Source organism: Watersipora subatra, chromosome 4, assembly GCF_963576615.1.
Source record: "Watersipora subatra chromosome 4, tzWatSuba1.1, whole genome shotgun sequence".
Taxonomy (NCBI): domain Eukaryota; kingdom Metazoa; phylum Bryozoa; class Gymnolaemata; order Cheilostomatida; family Watersiporidae; genus Watersipora; species Watersipora subatra.
This window is the reverse complement of record NC_088711.1, coordinates 54,330,872-54,346,448: the sequence shown is the minus strand read 5'-3', so window position 1 is coordinate 54,346,448 and position 15,577 is coordinate 54,330,872. Positions and strand designations below refer to the sequence as shown.

At 38.5% G+C, this 15,577-nt stretch overlaps 1 protein-coding gene across 1 annotated transcript in view; it reads left to right on the top strand.

Moving 5' to 3' along the window:
- LOC137393318 (calcium homeostasis endoplasmic reticulum protein-like) overlaps positions 1–15,577 on the top strand; it is a 61,768-nt gene that overhangs the window by 10,845 nt on the left and 35,346 nt on the right. Inside the window, exons 4-6 of the mRNA XM_068079815.1 lie at positions 3,275–3,489; positions 10,933–11,007; positions 13,831–13,942. Coding sequence (XP_067935916.1) covers positions 3,275–3,489; positions 10,933–11,007; positions 13,831–13,942 — 402 coding nt within the window. The remainder of the gene's footprint in view (positions 1–3,274; positions 3,490–10,932; positions 11,008–13,830; positions 13,943–15,577) is intronic.

Genomic DNA, 15,577 nt, shown 5'->3' with positions numbered 1-15,577 from the left:
TAAAGTAGTGTTTTGCCGAGGCGATTAAATATTCGATAAAGCCTAATATTTGACAATGGCGCATATAAGTTGTCATACTTGTTGAACCACAAGGTTTATAAAAAAGATTCTGATACCAAATTCATCAGCATGAAATTCTACAATACCATATGTCATGCAAAAACAACAAGTGCATTGCGGAATGAGCCGTGACACTTTTCGAACCTTTTCTGCTACTACTGTAACAAGTTGAGCGTGTTCTGAGTCAGACGAGTTTTCACTATTACTACAGCTTACAGCGTTATCATTGTTTTTGCTACTAAAAAATCAAATAATCACTCTCGGTAGTACCATTCCTCAATAGATTATCATTAGAAGTCGATTGATCTACAATTTGTGATGCGTCCAAAGCTTCAATGCGTCTGACAGTGCTGGTTATTGTGATGAAGAAACTCCAATTGTAACTAGTTTTTTGCAAAGCGAAACCAACTTTAGCGTGAGCTGTAAACATATTTTCTGTTGGGTTAACACATGCAGTTAATTGTTTTTTTTTCTTTTATGTGCAGATATGATAGGCTAATTAATTAATTAATTACCTTCTTATCAGAAAAGTTTTGCACGAAACCTAAAGCTGCACGTGAGGCTCTTGGCCGTACGCAAATCCTGTACTGAGCTGTACTACGTGGTACATTCTGCGCAATGAGTTCACACCAAAAATACCATAAAACCTCTATCTGAATGCTATGTGTATTTTTTAACATTTCTGTGTGCCATGAGGCTGTATTTTTTGGCTAGGTTGTCAGAATTTCGGAAAATAAATTTAGTTCTTTTACTGGCAAAGGGATGCTAATGTCACATGTATTTTGCACTCTTCTTCAGCCGGATCAACATGAATGCCGTCAGCCTCAGCATTTTTGCTAAACAGCTTTTCCGATACGTCGGAATATCAAACCTAGTTAAATAAGGAACTTTGAATAAAACATATTAGACGAATACAATTATTACTTATTTCAATGGTGTTGCTTTCAAAGTTTCAAGGAAATAGCAAAAAAACTTTGGAGTTAAAAAACGGACTTGGCTACGCCGTAACGATGACTGCTTTTGTGTAATTCGGTATTCCTAAAGAGCATTCTCATCATTCAACAAAACGTTTTAAGTTTTGTGATCAGGCTGTAAACCACCTTATGGATCAATCTGAAGACAATGGATCGGGTTTAGACCTTAGTGACTTCGAATCAGAGTGTAGTTCAGGTGCATGGCAACCACTACAGCAACAACGAAATAATTACCGTAAAACTTCTATTTGAACGCCACCTCTATTTGAACGCCACCTCCAATTGACCGCCACCTCCAATTGACCGTCACCTCCAATTGACCACCACCCTCAGAGAAGGGTTGAAAAATAGACCGCCACTCTCCAATTGAACGCCGCCTCCATTTGACTGCCACTTTTACATTACTTGATCTTTACGAGCCTATAATATCAACTGATCAGAATGAAAAGTGTCCACACACTTATTAATAATAAATCGTTCATATCAATATCAGTTAATTCTTTCGTTGTCCAATTCCAAAGCTTTTCGTTTTTTTTCGTTAAAATTTTGAAAGCAACACCGTACCAATAATCAATATCGGTCGCAGGCTAGTAGTAGCTCTCTGTTTAATGCGGTCTTTCTGCTTCGAAGTAGCCTACGTTTATAAAAAAACGGTTCAAATTTATGATGGTAGGTAAACTTTCACAGCAGCGCTATAGAAATAATTACCGTCTCAGGCTCATAGTGGTTTCTTGTTTAACACGGTCCTGATACTTCGAAGTAATGTTATAAAAAGTATAAAAAAGACGGTCTAATTTTACGATGGTATGTAGAACTTTGAAAGCAACGCCATAGAAATAACTACTTTCTCAGGCTAATAGTAGTTTTTTTTGTTTAACTCGGTCCTAATACCTCAATGGACATGCATATCAAAACCGAATCGCAAGTTTTGGACCAAAGGTTACATTTATTGTGAGTAAAACTTCTACGCGTTGCATTAATGCTAAATGCAGCGTGTGAAATTTTTGCTTTCCCAAAAAAATGGTTTGGACGCTAATATCGACTAGTTCAGCAGTGCAGAAGAAGAGTTGAGGCCAGAAGATATTGTGGAAGGTATTGGAAAGCTAGAAGATGTTCGTTCCATCGAAAGCAGCAATCAGAATGCAATATTTCTGTTTTACAAATGCCAATTTTTGCTTTTGCATGTAATATATGTACGGTTCATTTATGTCACCTGTTCATAAATATATATTTGTATCATTTGATAGGTTTTTGTTGTATAGCTTATAAATATGCAGATTTATAGCATGCTATTTAATAGCATCCTTGCGGCTATCTTAACACAGCTTACAATGGATCGATGCTCATAACTCCACTTCTATTGCACATAAAAAGCTAGTTTTGGCTGCAAACTGTAGCAAGCATATTAGTGAGTGCAATGAGCTTTTATTCAACAATGTTAAATTTATATAAATATAAAATAATAAAAAAAGTTTAAATTTAGAATGAAATAAATTCTGTAAGTGCCAACAAATTGCAAAGACGGACACAGGCTGTAATATCATCGCAGTTAAATTGCAAGCAATAGATATCATCTGGTAAAGAGATTTCTCGGTTTTTGATGCACATTTATTAAGAGATCTCTGACAAGTTAAAGGTAAGTTAGCAGATTTATTGTATTCAAATTGTTTAATATCGGTCTACCGTACAAGTGGGCAAAATAGGGGCGACATTCGCTTCGCCCGTAATAACGCTAAATTTATCTTCCAAAAATTCTAACGAGCTAGTTGAAAAATAGACCGCCCAACCTCTATTTGAACGCCACTATTGACCACCACTATAGAAGGAAGGTAGAAAAAGTAGAAATTTTTTCTGATGATTTGAGCCATGCGACTTATATAAGGGTGCGACTATTCTGTGGTTTTTTCTTTCACCGCTAGGGCGCATTAACCAGAATCTCCGGTTAGTGCACCTCTAGCGGTGAAAGAAAAAGCGAAACAATGCCTAATGGTACCTTTTCCGTTAGACACTAGGTTAAAAAGCGTCGATTAATACGAAACAGTGCCGTTAGGCAATGTTCCATTTTAAACCGGAAAGTTGGTGCGGTGTTAAAAAGCATATTGTTTTATTATCGTTTTTAGAAAATAAAACAGATGCGGCTTATATAGGGGTGCGGTTTATAGTCCGAAAAGTATGGTACAAGATCTACAAAGTTATAACGAAATTGATAGTCTCACAGGCAGTTCATTGTATGCTTACAGACTGACATAGAAGCAGCGATAGTCAGCAGAAGGGCTCAAAGGGTCGTGGCTGCCGCGCACGAATGTTCTATTGACTTGCTGGAACTCAACTCTGTACTCACACCACTCCGGAACTCCTGCACCAAAGACAACATTCAGCGCGCTAAAAGTTGGGTTCTTATAAACATCACTGACTCTGCTACCTGTGAGTTCTTCTCAGCCTATCTAATCGACAGGTAAGACGATGGTTACTTATTCACTTGTTAATCATAGATCAAAAATTAATATATTATCAGCGTGGGTCATATGTAGTTTTTATAAACGGTGTTTTAGGATCTAAAGATATAGGGAAAGGGGTGTTGACTTACATAGTCAAAACTTGTGGTCGTACGCTCTTCATGATGATCTGTAAGAAGTGGTCACTTTTTAATAATAATAATTGATCTTTGAGGCTTTTTAATGAAACCTTTATTTACAGCCATTTTCTTTTTTTCTCAACAAAAAATACAGTTGTTAACCCCGCAGAACCCAGGTGGTTGAAGCCACGATAAAAAAAGTTTTCTTTTGTAATCTAGGTTGTTTCAGCTTCCTTTTTGCAAGGGTAAAAAGAAAAAAATTCATCATGACTTTTTTTAATGTTTTTTGCTTTGTGACGAATATGTCACATTGGGCATTACAGTGTAAATTAAGAGCAAGAGTTGAATATTGAATGTTTTATTATAATTATAAAATTGCATGTGCCAGTATGACTGAAATGACATAAATGATAGGAAAATAAGATTGTGAACTGTTACAGTTAAGCAGGACCTTTTTGAATCATGTACATGACAACTCTTACGCGTGGAAGTCCACGAAACAATTACGTCCGTCCACAAAGCACAACCGCACACCACATTTACTGCACATTGTGTTAGTGTTATTTATTTCACACAGCCTACACCTTCCTCTCTTTTCATTCTTTGCCAGCCAATGGACCACTTGATCTTTTCTCACATCAGCACATGAAATGTTCACAAACTTTTGCTTGGTTATCAGCGGGTTAAAAGATGTGTGTCGGCCACGCTTCTTGTCGCTGTCAACTGATACCAGGCACTCAGCTACTATTGCCTAAGCTTTGCGTTGCGCGAGCATTTGTGTGTCTGGAAACTGCAACAAGCGGCATTCTCGCTTGTACATTAGCCAACTATTGACCAGAGCCATGGAGAGAAAATGCCAAAAGAGGTAGATATACCATCTCCTAGACCGTATTCTAAATCGGTACTTTGCCAGAAAGGATTCGAGTATGTCAATACCACCCATGTGGTTGTTGTAATCTGCCACAATTGCAGGCATGGAAACATCAATCATTTTCTTTGCCTTTTTTTCCATTTTCCAGCCATGCGCAGTGGCTCTACACAGGTATGGGTCGAGAGCAATGTCACTGCTCGGTTGTCAAACCATCTAACAGCCGAAATGTTGTGAGTGTCTTCGACACGAAAGTCAAATGACCCTCTGCTTTCCTTCTTGAGCTCTTTTTAACCTTTGCTGTTACAGTTTGGAAGCCGATTCTGTCTGACAGTGCCAGTGTACTGTAATCCTCACCCTAAAAGATTCTCTAGGAGTGGAACGCTGGTAAATAAATTGTCTGCATAGATCGTATAGTTTGAATTCTTTTCTAGTGTAGAGACTAGCTTCATCACTACATCTCCACCTTGGCCAAGATGGCTTCGGGTGCCATCGCCACCTTGATAAATGTCTAAGTCAAAGAGCATTCCACTGGTACCAGCTCTACCCCATACCTTGAATGCCCATGGAAGTGGTTTGCTTTTTATATACTGCCTGATTGGGCTGGTTGTTCCTCGATACTGTACCATTGTTTCATCAATTGAGTTGCGCTCTTCTGCTGTTACTTTTAGGCACTGATCCCTCAGACTGTCTAACCATGGTCAAATTTTCCAAAGCTTGTCTTTCTTCTGTTCATCTAATATGCTGCTATTGTTGACAAAGTGCAGTTGGGTAGTAAGCTGTTGGAACCTATTTCGTGGCATTACACTACTTACTGGTACATAGTTGGTACCTTGTTTCCAGTATTGTCTCGCGCTGCTCATTCGTACAAGGCCCATATGAAAATACATTCCCATCATCTGCTCTACTTCTTTCTTCGTGGTATTGATGCTTTTTCCCATCTTTTGTGTACTGTAGAGGTTGGTATTGTCAACCATGCCATCAATCATATCAGCAGTCACAAATTGTTGGAAGTACTGATATGGTGTTTTTATATTCTGGTTAGCTGGAGCCTCCATTTTCGCACCGGTGAATGCCAAAATTGGTGGTTGAAAGACCTTTTTCCTCCAGCGGTATGAGGGCCGGACTCTTTTTGGTACATTGCAGGCTGTAGGTTCAGTTGCCTGCACTGTGTTACATAAAGGTTCTTCATCACTTGGCTCGCAATCATTACAACCAATAGTCTACAGTAGATCAAGAAACAATGTTATAGATGTAAATTTTGTTGTCGAAGGACAGGTTTAGCACCCTTAAGCAACAATTATATCGAGACCAGCTGTGCTTACGTCTACATATAAAGCATTCACAATTAAATACCTGCAAGTCTGGATGCCAATCTTCATCTGAATCACTCTCCTCATAATCTTCAATTTCACTGTCGTCGCCATCAACAATTTTTAGTATATCCTCTACTTTCACGCGAGATCAAGAAGCCATGTTGGTTACCAACAAAATTCACAAATTTAATTACACTGGACTATTTCACAGAACTCACAATGCTCAACTACAGAATGTGACTATGCTCTTCTCAAGTTCTCCGCAACTTATATACCATTGTCAAAACAACTCACTTGGTGCAAAAAATATACACCTTTACCTTACTTGATAATCCATTTGTATCGGTGACGACCCTCAGTTTAAACACAGAAAGAAATGCATAATTAGACGGCATTTCTACTTCACCAGTGCATATTATTGTTACCACATATTAGCCAATGCAGATTAGCTTTACAATGCATGTTTGTCAGCCATAATTCAACTATAAGCTAGGAAGTGCAGGAAATGAGAACAAAGGCCCACTGTTACACCGGTGTAACATGAATTAATTTTGCTTATGAAAAGAACCAAGACATCAAAGGATTTATTACATAATTATTTTGAGTAAAGTACAGATCCTGTTAAGCATTTAGCATCCTTAGCACCTTAGCATCCTGTTAAGGATAATTTTGGCAGCGGAAATGCACTTTGGACTTGAGATTATTTGAAGATTCTAGCCATTTCGTGTCAGTGGCTTGCAATGTGGCACCTGCTATTTTTCAGGATGGGCTATGAATGCACAACCCAGTATACTAGGGAAAAATTGTCTATGTATGTAAAATATAGGACAGTTTATGTACTCTAGATAAATTGAATAAGAAAATGATAATTTTACAAAGCACCACAGCTGCTCAAATGTTATGTTACGTATGCGTCACAGGGAGCTCTGTGGGGTTAAAGATGTGTTTGCATCAAATTTGAGTTGATTTTTAAAGGAAGTGTTTTTGTTTGTCTATCAGTTGATATGTTGTTTGTTGTGTTAGGCGTTCTCATTGTCAAGATATTTGAAGATTAAAATAAAAAAACATTGATCGCGGTAAAAACCCTTAGGCCAAAAAAACATGCCCAGACTTACCCAAAATGAGGTAACGCGTGATACAACCTGTCTCTATTTCTCATATTCACATCAGCTATTGCGATAAAATCTAGTCCTACGCGGCTCTATTGGCATATATTTTATCTTGTATTTGCTCACGTTGGCTAGAATAAAATTCTTAATCCAGCTACAGATACATTATTATCAATGTCTCAAACGCCTCAAATAAGGGAAATTAAAAATTGGTCTTATTAGCTTCCTTTAAATGCTGCGTAAACATCTTAGTACTGACTACCAATCTACAGTAATTATGTCAATCAAAGTAAGTAGAATAAGGTCTTTATATCCGCACAAACAATTCTTTCGCTACCACACCGGAAACTAGTTACTTAATAAAATAAGCAAGCTGCGTCTTATTATTGGTATCAATTTGTAGAGAAAAGTTCACTGGTCACATTTGATTAGTTGATTCTAGTACTAAACGAATGGTCGAGCTATGCAAAAGTGCCTGTCCATTCAGCTCTGATTGCACTTCATAAATCCCTCTATCAGACAAGATTTCAGCACAGGTGTCAATGGGGCTATGATATATTCAATGTTCTGCATATCATGTTTTGCATCATCTTCATCTACTGCAGCAAACTCAAACAAAACATCATGGTTTATGCAGCACACATTCAAGTCTCTCTTTCCCATTTATGGCAGTTTCCACACTGACAAAGCTGCTTCAGCTGGTGGGACCACATAAACATCCTGTAATCAGTAAAACAAATGCAATAAATATATGTCATTCATAGATATGTCATTCTAGCGCTTATCTACTGAAAGCTTTCAAATTGGGAGTTTGATAGATTGTGAGTGTAATTTTAAAAATGAATAAAGCATAAGCACGCCAAGCCAACGGTTCGAAGATTTGGTTCTGGAAGTTGAAGATTTGCATTGATCAATCGATTTTCCTCACTACAAGTGAGAACTAAACGTCTAAAGTTTACTCATGAATCTAATTTACTAGCTAAACTGCCAATGAAAATTTGAAGCAAATATAGCTAGGTGAAACAATAAAAAATTATAAAACGATGACTGGTGGCAGCAAAAAGTTATAATTCTATTAATTAGTGAATGTATTCATGAGTACTAAATTGTTACATTTAGTATATTCAACAATCTAAGCCATTGTATTGCCAGATGCTATGGATTAAAAAGAAGCCGTCAATAACTTACTGTGCATCCGTATCTCGCACGCTCGCGCAGGAAATTACATTATAGCCTCAAACAAGGAAAAATAATGTAATAGTAAACACAACAGTATATCTATAAGAGACTCAAAGTAAAAGATAAATTTACCTCCATTCTCCTATCTTCCTCTGTAGCATAACGCTGCTGACGCCTGTCAGCTCTATAAGCTGTCTGTCCCAAACTTTAAACACCTGATGCTCAGAAAACTCAGTCACCTTCACAGTAACTGGAAGCATTTTTACAATTCTGTTGTTCGTCAAAAAAATGTGTCGACCGAGTAATCCATTAAAGTAACGATGTTAACTAATTTAGTAAATATCGATGTCGATGCGATTTAATAATAGAGTAAAATCCCTAACTATGAGACCACAGACAACGCGCTTACGAGTGATAACATTTATTACGACCTATGTAAAAAATTCGTGCTCATGATTGGTTAATGAAGTGATCTTATATTTATCGCTCAAGACTCTTTTCAGATGTATCCCTAGTTACGTCACGAATGTGAGCTTTTTAAAAATGGCCTTATTCAAACGCATATTTCTCTGGACAGGGTTAGTCTACAAAGACAAAAATGACATCAAATTGTAGCTGATGTTTTAGCCTTTTATTGGTCTTAATTTCATTAAATCGACCTTTTTGACGCAACCACATTTTTAAGAGAAGCTTATAGTTTTACGTAGATGTTCAAAGGGTAAAGTGTAGTCATCTCTGAGGCAATCAATGTAGAGTGTTAAAAAGACTTTAATGTACTGGGCCTTGCGTCATAGCCATTAGATGTTTGTGTCGACTTGTTGGTACCCACCATGGTCTGGAGTCTCTTTCTGATGCATGTCTATTTGTTCAACAGTTTACTAGAATCACATATTAGCATTGCCAATAGTAGTGTATCACATTGAAAGCGAACATTCCTGTCAGAAAATTAAACTACGACTGGCCTTATCTTATCAAAATGAAGACCTCGAGAAGTTTCAATGCTTGGCTTTGCTTGCATACTGTGATATATGTTCCTACTTGGGGAAGCACACTTCACCCTCTTCAATGTCGAGAGAAGTTATTGATATTCCAATGAGTAATTGCTCTATACATAACCATAGCCAGTGGGTCATTCCTTCGTCTCTCTCACTTCATTATACATGTCAGTTTGTAATTTTATTCATTATAACACATTGAGGTGTGTCTGATTGCACCAAGTGATTGCGATGGTAACCCAGCACAAATAGATTGCATGAGTCAGAGTCAGCTGGTGTTTACCAGGTTTTAGATGATGCTTGAGGAGTTACAGTGTGAACTAGTTAAGGCGGGTTTCGTGTTGGTTTGTTCGTGTTAAGAATTTATGAAACCGGTTGTCATATTTCTCATGCCTTCTATTCTGGTGAATTGGCTGCGTGGCTTCAAAACAGCGTAATTCCATAAATTACAGCTAATTAGAGTGTTTAGTAAAAGCTGTAATTGGTTTGCTTTTGGTGAAATTAGATGAAACCCCAAACCCCTGGAATATTTTTTCCTCGTACATGTCATATAGTAATACTTGGGCACACCAACTACAGATCCCTGGCACACCAACTACAGATCCCTGGCACACCAACTACAGATCCCTGGCTCAGCAACTAGTTAGAAACCAGCATGAAATACATCATTGAGTTGTGTGAAGAATGTCATTCATCTAGTTTCATCATAATAACACATCACAAGGTCTACTGTTTTAATCGGCTACTGCAAATTCAGTCCTTCAATCTTAGTTACGATCGACAAAGCACACGGCGTCGTCGGGGAGACTGACTGTCTTTCAAATTGAGACCACTTTTTTTAAACAGAGCAGCCCGTTGATGGCACACCCATAGGAGGACAAGCCAAAAGGCTGGCTAACTCTAGGACTGTTTCTGAAGAAGGTTTGGCCTGAGCCAGCTATGTAACAATTACGTGTGTACCAGCCAAGTATAGTTGGTTAGCTGTCACAACTTGCCGAATCAGGGATGGACAATGTGATGACGAAGATTGATATCCGTTGGACTTTCCAGATTTTCCGATTTTTCCTTGAATACAGGATGGATAGCTTTGTTATTGCTTACACAAAAGACGGTGCTAGATGAAAAGATTGGTGTCTTCACTCATATCGGAAGAGTTAAAATTAAATAAAATTTTGTTTATTCGAGCCATTTTTATGTAGCACGTCCAAGCTAGGCTTGCTATCTCTAAACCTAAAGGAATGTTCCTTAGAAATCTTGATAGAGCTAGTGACTCACACTTGCTAGTTTCCATTTGCTTGTCGGAACGTTCCACATGTACCCATTATGTTTCCTTATAATGTGGCGCTCTAGGAATGCGGCTGCAAGAATTGAAATATGACTTAACTGAATACAATCATCGTACTCGATTGGTTTCGACACTTGCTTGTTGTTTGCAAAATTAGTCATGGTATTTCCCTGGTTCTCTTGGATGAATAGCATCTAGAATAAGGTTGCCTTATATGGGCATCAGGCCATCCAGTCATAAATTATTGTAATCTGCTGGGGAAAATCCAACATGCGCCATATCATTTCTCTGAGTGTGCCAACAAGTTATCGCGATAGCGTATCTCATCTACATCTTTAATGTTTATCTCCCTCTTTCTGAGAGTTAAGCTCTTATGACTATAGCTCTATGACTATAACTCTATGATTACACGGCTCTGACTTATGTATATAACTCGTGATAGATTCTTGTATATATATTTTTGGTCTAGGCTATGAACATGTAGGGTAGTTGGGGATGTTTTGTAACTACCCGATCTGTATAGGCTCATCACCTGTTTGAATAGCATTTAGCCTTATATCATATGTTGTAGAATATTCACGACTGACACGGCATTTGAAGCCAGACTCCATCTTGCATATCTTATCAATGACATCATGCATCATTGGTAAGTCTTTGGTATCAGCCTATCCACAAACCCTTGATTTTTATACCCTCGTTTTCAGCTTGTGTTATACCAAATAATGGTTTTTATTTGAAAATAGATTTAGAAATCGTGCCACATTCTAGCAAAAAAACCATCCAGATATGAGCAGTATCAGCAAGGAAGCGGGCAGATGTACCTAGATACACATTTTGTAGAAATCTTATTATCTTTGCTAATACAAGTGGCTGTCTCGCATTCACTTTGTTATGTGTTCATTTTATTTGTGCATTCATTGGATCATATATCTTCTGAGAGATATTTTGAGTTATTAAGTTACAGGAAATTACAGTGTCACATTGATCATATTATGTTCTGAATTTTAATTTGCATTCTCTACTCGTGTTGAAACCTTTAGGTATGACAAGTTGTTCTTAAATGTTTCAATCTTCTCTGCTTTGTGAATGAATATGTTTGATCATATCGGCTGAGCAAGTAAAATTTCACAAAACATTGCATGATCAGCGAATCAAGCATTTGAAATATGTTTGCTCGGGGAATGAAATATCTGTAATCACATGTGATCAATGAATGGAAATATTGATTGTAAGAATTAAGTAATCTATAAAACAGTGTTCATTCTTCTTCGTAAGTAATGGCTGATCGTCTGTCGTCAGTTGTGGGATAAGGATGCTCGGAGGCTTATTATTGTGTGAAAAGAGAAGGAATGATATGGGATGTCTGCAATACCCTGATAACTATATAGCAGTACTAGCGATCAATAGTCTGTGCACGAAATACAAATTATCCCTTCTGACTGTTTGGTACTGACGTTTGGATAGTGAATATTGAAGTTAGCTGTTCAGTTAATAGTGAGATGGTACTTTTTTCGTCTCTCACGTCTTTATTAGTTATAATCAACAACAATATTGCTCAAATCAGTAAATGGCGGAAGATAAAATATGGATTGTGGTAATATAGAAATATTATTTATGCTTAAGATTTGGCTAAGCTATATTCAAACAGTTTTGAATTCTTGTTGATGAATCTTGGTAAGATGTTTTTATTTTAGCTTAAGCAGATAAGGTTTCACTGTGCATGCCGTTTACTGCATCGTCGGGGAGGGTGCTTAAAGCCGAGTTTTACAACGGGTGCAGAACATGGGCAATTTCAAGTTTAGTATTCTCATAATTGAGATGACATGAAAGGCTTATGCTTTTTAAAAGTGACTAAGAAAGAATTCAGCTTACCCTATCCTTTAGTTACCCAGATTACATATACCCTTTAGAGACCCAGATTACACAGACCCTTTAGTTACTCAGATTACACGTACCCTTTAGTTACCCAGATTACACATACCCTTTAGTTACCCAGATTACACGTACCCTTTAGTTACCCAGATTACACATACCCTTTAGTTACCCAGATTAGCCATACCCTTAAGTTACCCAGATTACCCTACCCTTTAGTTACCCAAATTACACATACCCTTTAGTTACCCAGATTACACGTACCCTTTAGTTACCCAGATTACACGTACCCTTTAGTTACCCAGATTACACATACCCTTTAGTTACCCAGATTACACGTACCCTTTAGTTACCCAGATTACACGTACCCTTTAGTTACCCAGATTACACATACCCTTTAGTTACCCAGAATACACATACCCTTTAGTTACCCAGATTACACATACCCTTTAGTTACCCAGATTAGCCATACCCTTAAGTTACCCAGATTACCCTACCCTTTAGTTACCCAAATTACACATACCCTTTAGTTACCCAGATTACACGTACCCTTTAGTTACCCAGATTACACATACCCTTTAGTTACCCCGATTACACATACCCTTTAGTTATCCCGATTACACATACCCTTTAGTTACCCAGATTACACATACCCTTAAGTTACCCAGATTACACGTACCCTTTAGTTACCCAGATTACACATACCCTTTAGTTACCCAGATTACACATACCCTTTAGTTACCCAGATTACACGTACCCTTTAGTTACCCAGATTACATGTACCCTTTAGTTACCCAGATTACACATACCCTTTAGTTACCCAGAAATACACATACCCTTTATTTACCCCGATTACACATACCCTTTATTTACCCAGATTACTCTACCCTTTAGTTACCCAGATTACACATACCCTTTAGTTGCCCAGATTACACATACCCTTTAGTTACCCAGATTACAGATACCCTTTAGTTACCCAGATCACACATACCCTTTAGTTAACCAGATTACATATACCCTTTAGTTACCCAGATTACATATACCTAGATATCAAGAACAAAAAACTGGCATTGAACTGGTACATGGCAAGCATTATTTTAGTCCAGTGCAAATCCATAAACTTGGAGTTATCCTCTACACAATGCTTTCAATGATGTGAGCAACGCGGTAATTATTCTATAGATGACCTGCGAATGAATCTAATATAGTATTTTAGCATAAACCAAACAGCCTTGTTATAACGGTCATTGTATGTAGCATAAAATATTTATGAATATTTTGTGCCGCTGCTTTTAATGACGTATCATCATACATGTGTTTATCCTCTGTCAACAGAGTTATTTCGTGTCAATTGTCACGTACCTTCATGGATCCCAGTCAAGATGAAAGCCGCCTTAGATTTTGCTAGTATTGTGAAATGGAACTATTCACATACAGATACAGAATAACCTCTTTGGGTTGAAAAGTAGTAAACACTCTTAGTTATTAACCTATGCAGTCTCCTAATCTGTTAGTTGTAGACATGATCAGTTCCATCTGAGGTATGTTTATACATTGTTGACTTCGTGTTCACGGTGAGCATCTGGACTGCTTTTAGCGCTCGTAAAAATGTTGAGTCACTGCGGAGATGCATGGAGAATGTTGTCATACCAATCTTCTGTATCTCAAGTTGTCAAGCTTCAGAGGAATTGAAACCCAAGCTCCACAAGGTATTTGCTAGCTCTATGAATTACCAGGTTCGGTAGTCAACTTGCAAACTTCTCAAACTATCTTAGGAGGTCAGTTTTCACAAGTTATTTGCTAGCCCGTAAAGTTAGTATGGTTGGTAGACAATCTGTAGGTATCACGACGAACAATAGAAGCCCAGGCCTACAAGACATTTGCTAGCCCTAGTAGTTAGTAGCGAAGGTAGTCAATGCTGAATCCAATCGTTGCCACCCTTTTGTCACCTTTATCAATATGGTGTACGTAGGGAGGTGTACAGCACCTTCCCCCTACATGCTGATCCATGGTTGTAGTTACATGATCGTATTTTCATTTTCTTTGCTATGAGGCGGCAATTGTCATAGTACAGGTGAGTGCCCTTTTTTCTGGTTCGACTTGCAACCACATCGCGACATGGATTAAAATTCATACAAAGGTTTAGGTATAGCAATTGTGGTATGGAGCTATGAGCTTCACTTTATAATAACTAGTACCCTGACAGGCCGACGCTATATGAGTGACAACTAGTACCTTGACAGGCCAAGGCAGCATGAGTGACAACTAGTAACCTGACATGCCCGGTACCATGAGTGACAACTAGTACCTTGACAGGCTGGGGTACCATAAGTGACAACTAGTACCCTGACAGGCCGGGGCACCATGAGTGACAACTAGTACCCTGACAGGCCGGGCCACCATGAGTGACAACTAGTACCCTGACATGCCGGGCCACCATGAGTGACAACTAGTACCCTGACAGGCCGGGGCAACATGAGTGACAACTAGTACCCTGACATGCCGGGGTACCATGAGTAACAACTAGTACCCTGACATGCCGGGGTACCATGAGTAACAACTAGTACCCTGACAGGCCAGGGCACTATGAGTAACAACTAGTACCCTGGCAGACCGGGGCAACATGAGTGACAACTAGTACCCTGACATGCCGGGGTACCATGAGTAACAACTAGTACCCTGACATGCCGGGCCACCATGAGTGACAACTAGTACCCTGACATGCCGGGGCACCATGAGTGACAACTAGTACCCTGACATGTCGGGGTACCATTAGTGACAACTAGTAACTTGACATGCCGGGGTACCATGAGTGATAACTAGTACCCTGACAGGCCGGGCCACCATGAGTGACAACTAGTACCCTGACAGGCCGGGGCACTATGAGTGACAACTAGTACCCTGGCAGACGGGGGCACCATGAGAAATCTTAAGGTGTAATAACAAACTGCAAAATTATTCTAAAATGTGGCAAGGTGGTCAAAAGGTTCTAAGAGCTGGTGGTGTGTCGGTCTACAAGCTGAAATGTGTGAGTTTGAAGCTCGTTGCAAGCAATCTTTTTTCTTATTGCTCTAAGACAGACGAATGGATAGACTGGACTCTTTTTATAGTAAAGATTCTGTCTGGTCAGAGATTTTGGGCTCATTAAATCTTTGATATATCATAGTATCATCCAGCCACAAATTTTTGCGCTATTTAGGTTACCAGCAAGTGGTCTGTCTCGGGAGATCAGAAATTTTCTGATATTGTATCATTCACGTGTTGGTAGATTTTAGGTGTTTTTCATTTTTTTTGTAATCATGGCAAATGTCAAGTTAATCGCATGTATTTATTCCAACCTGATC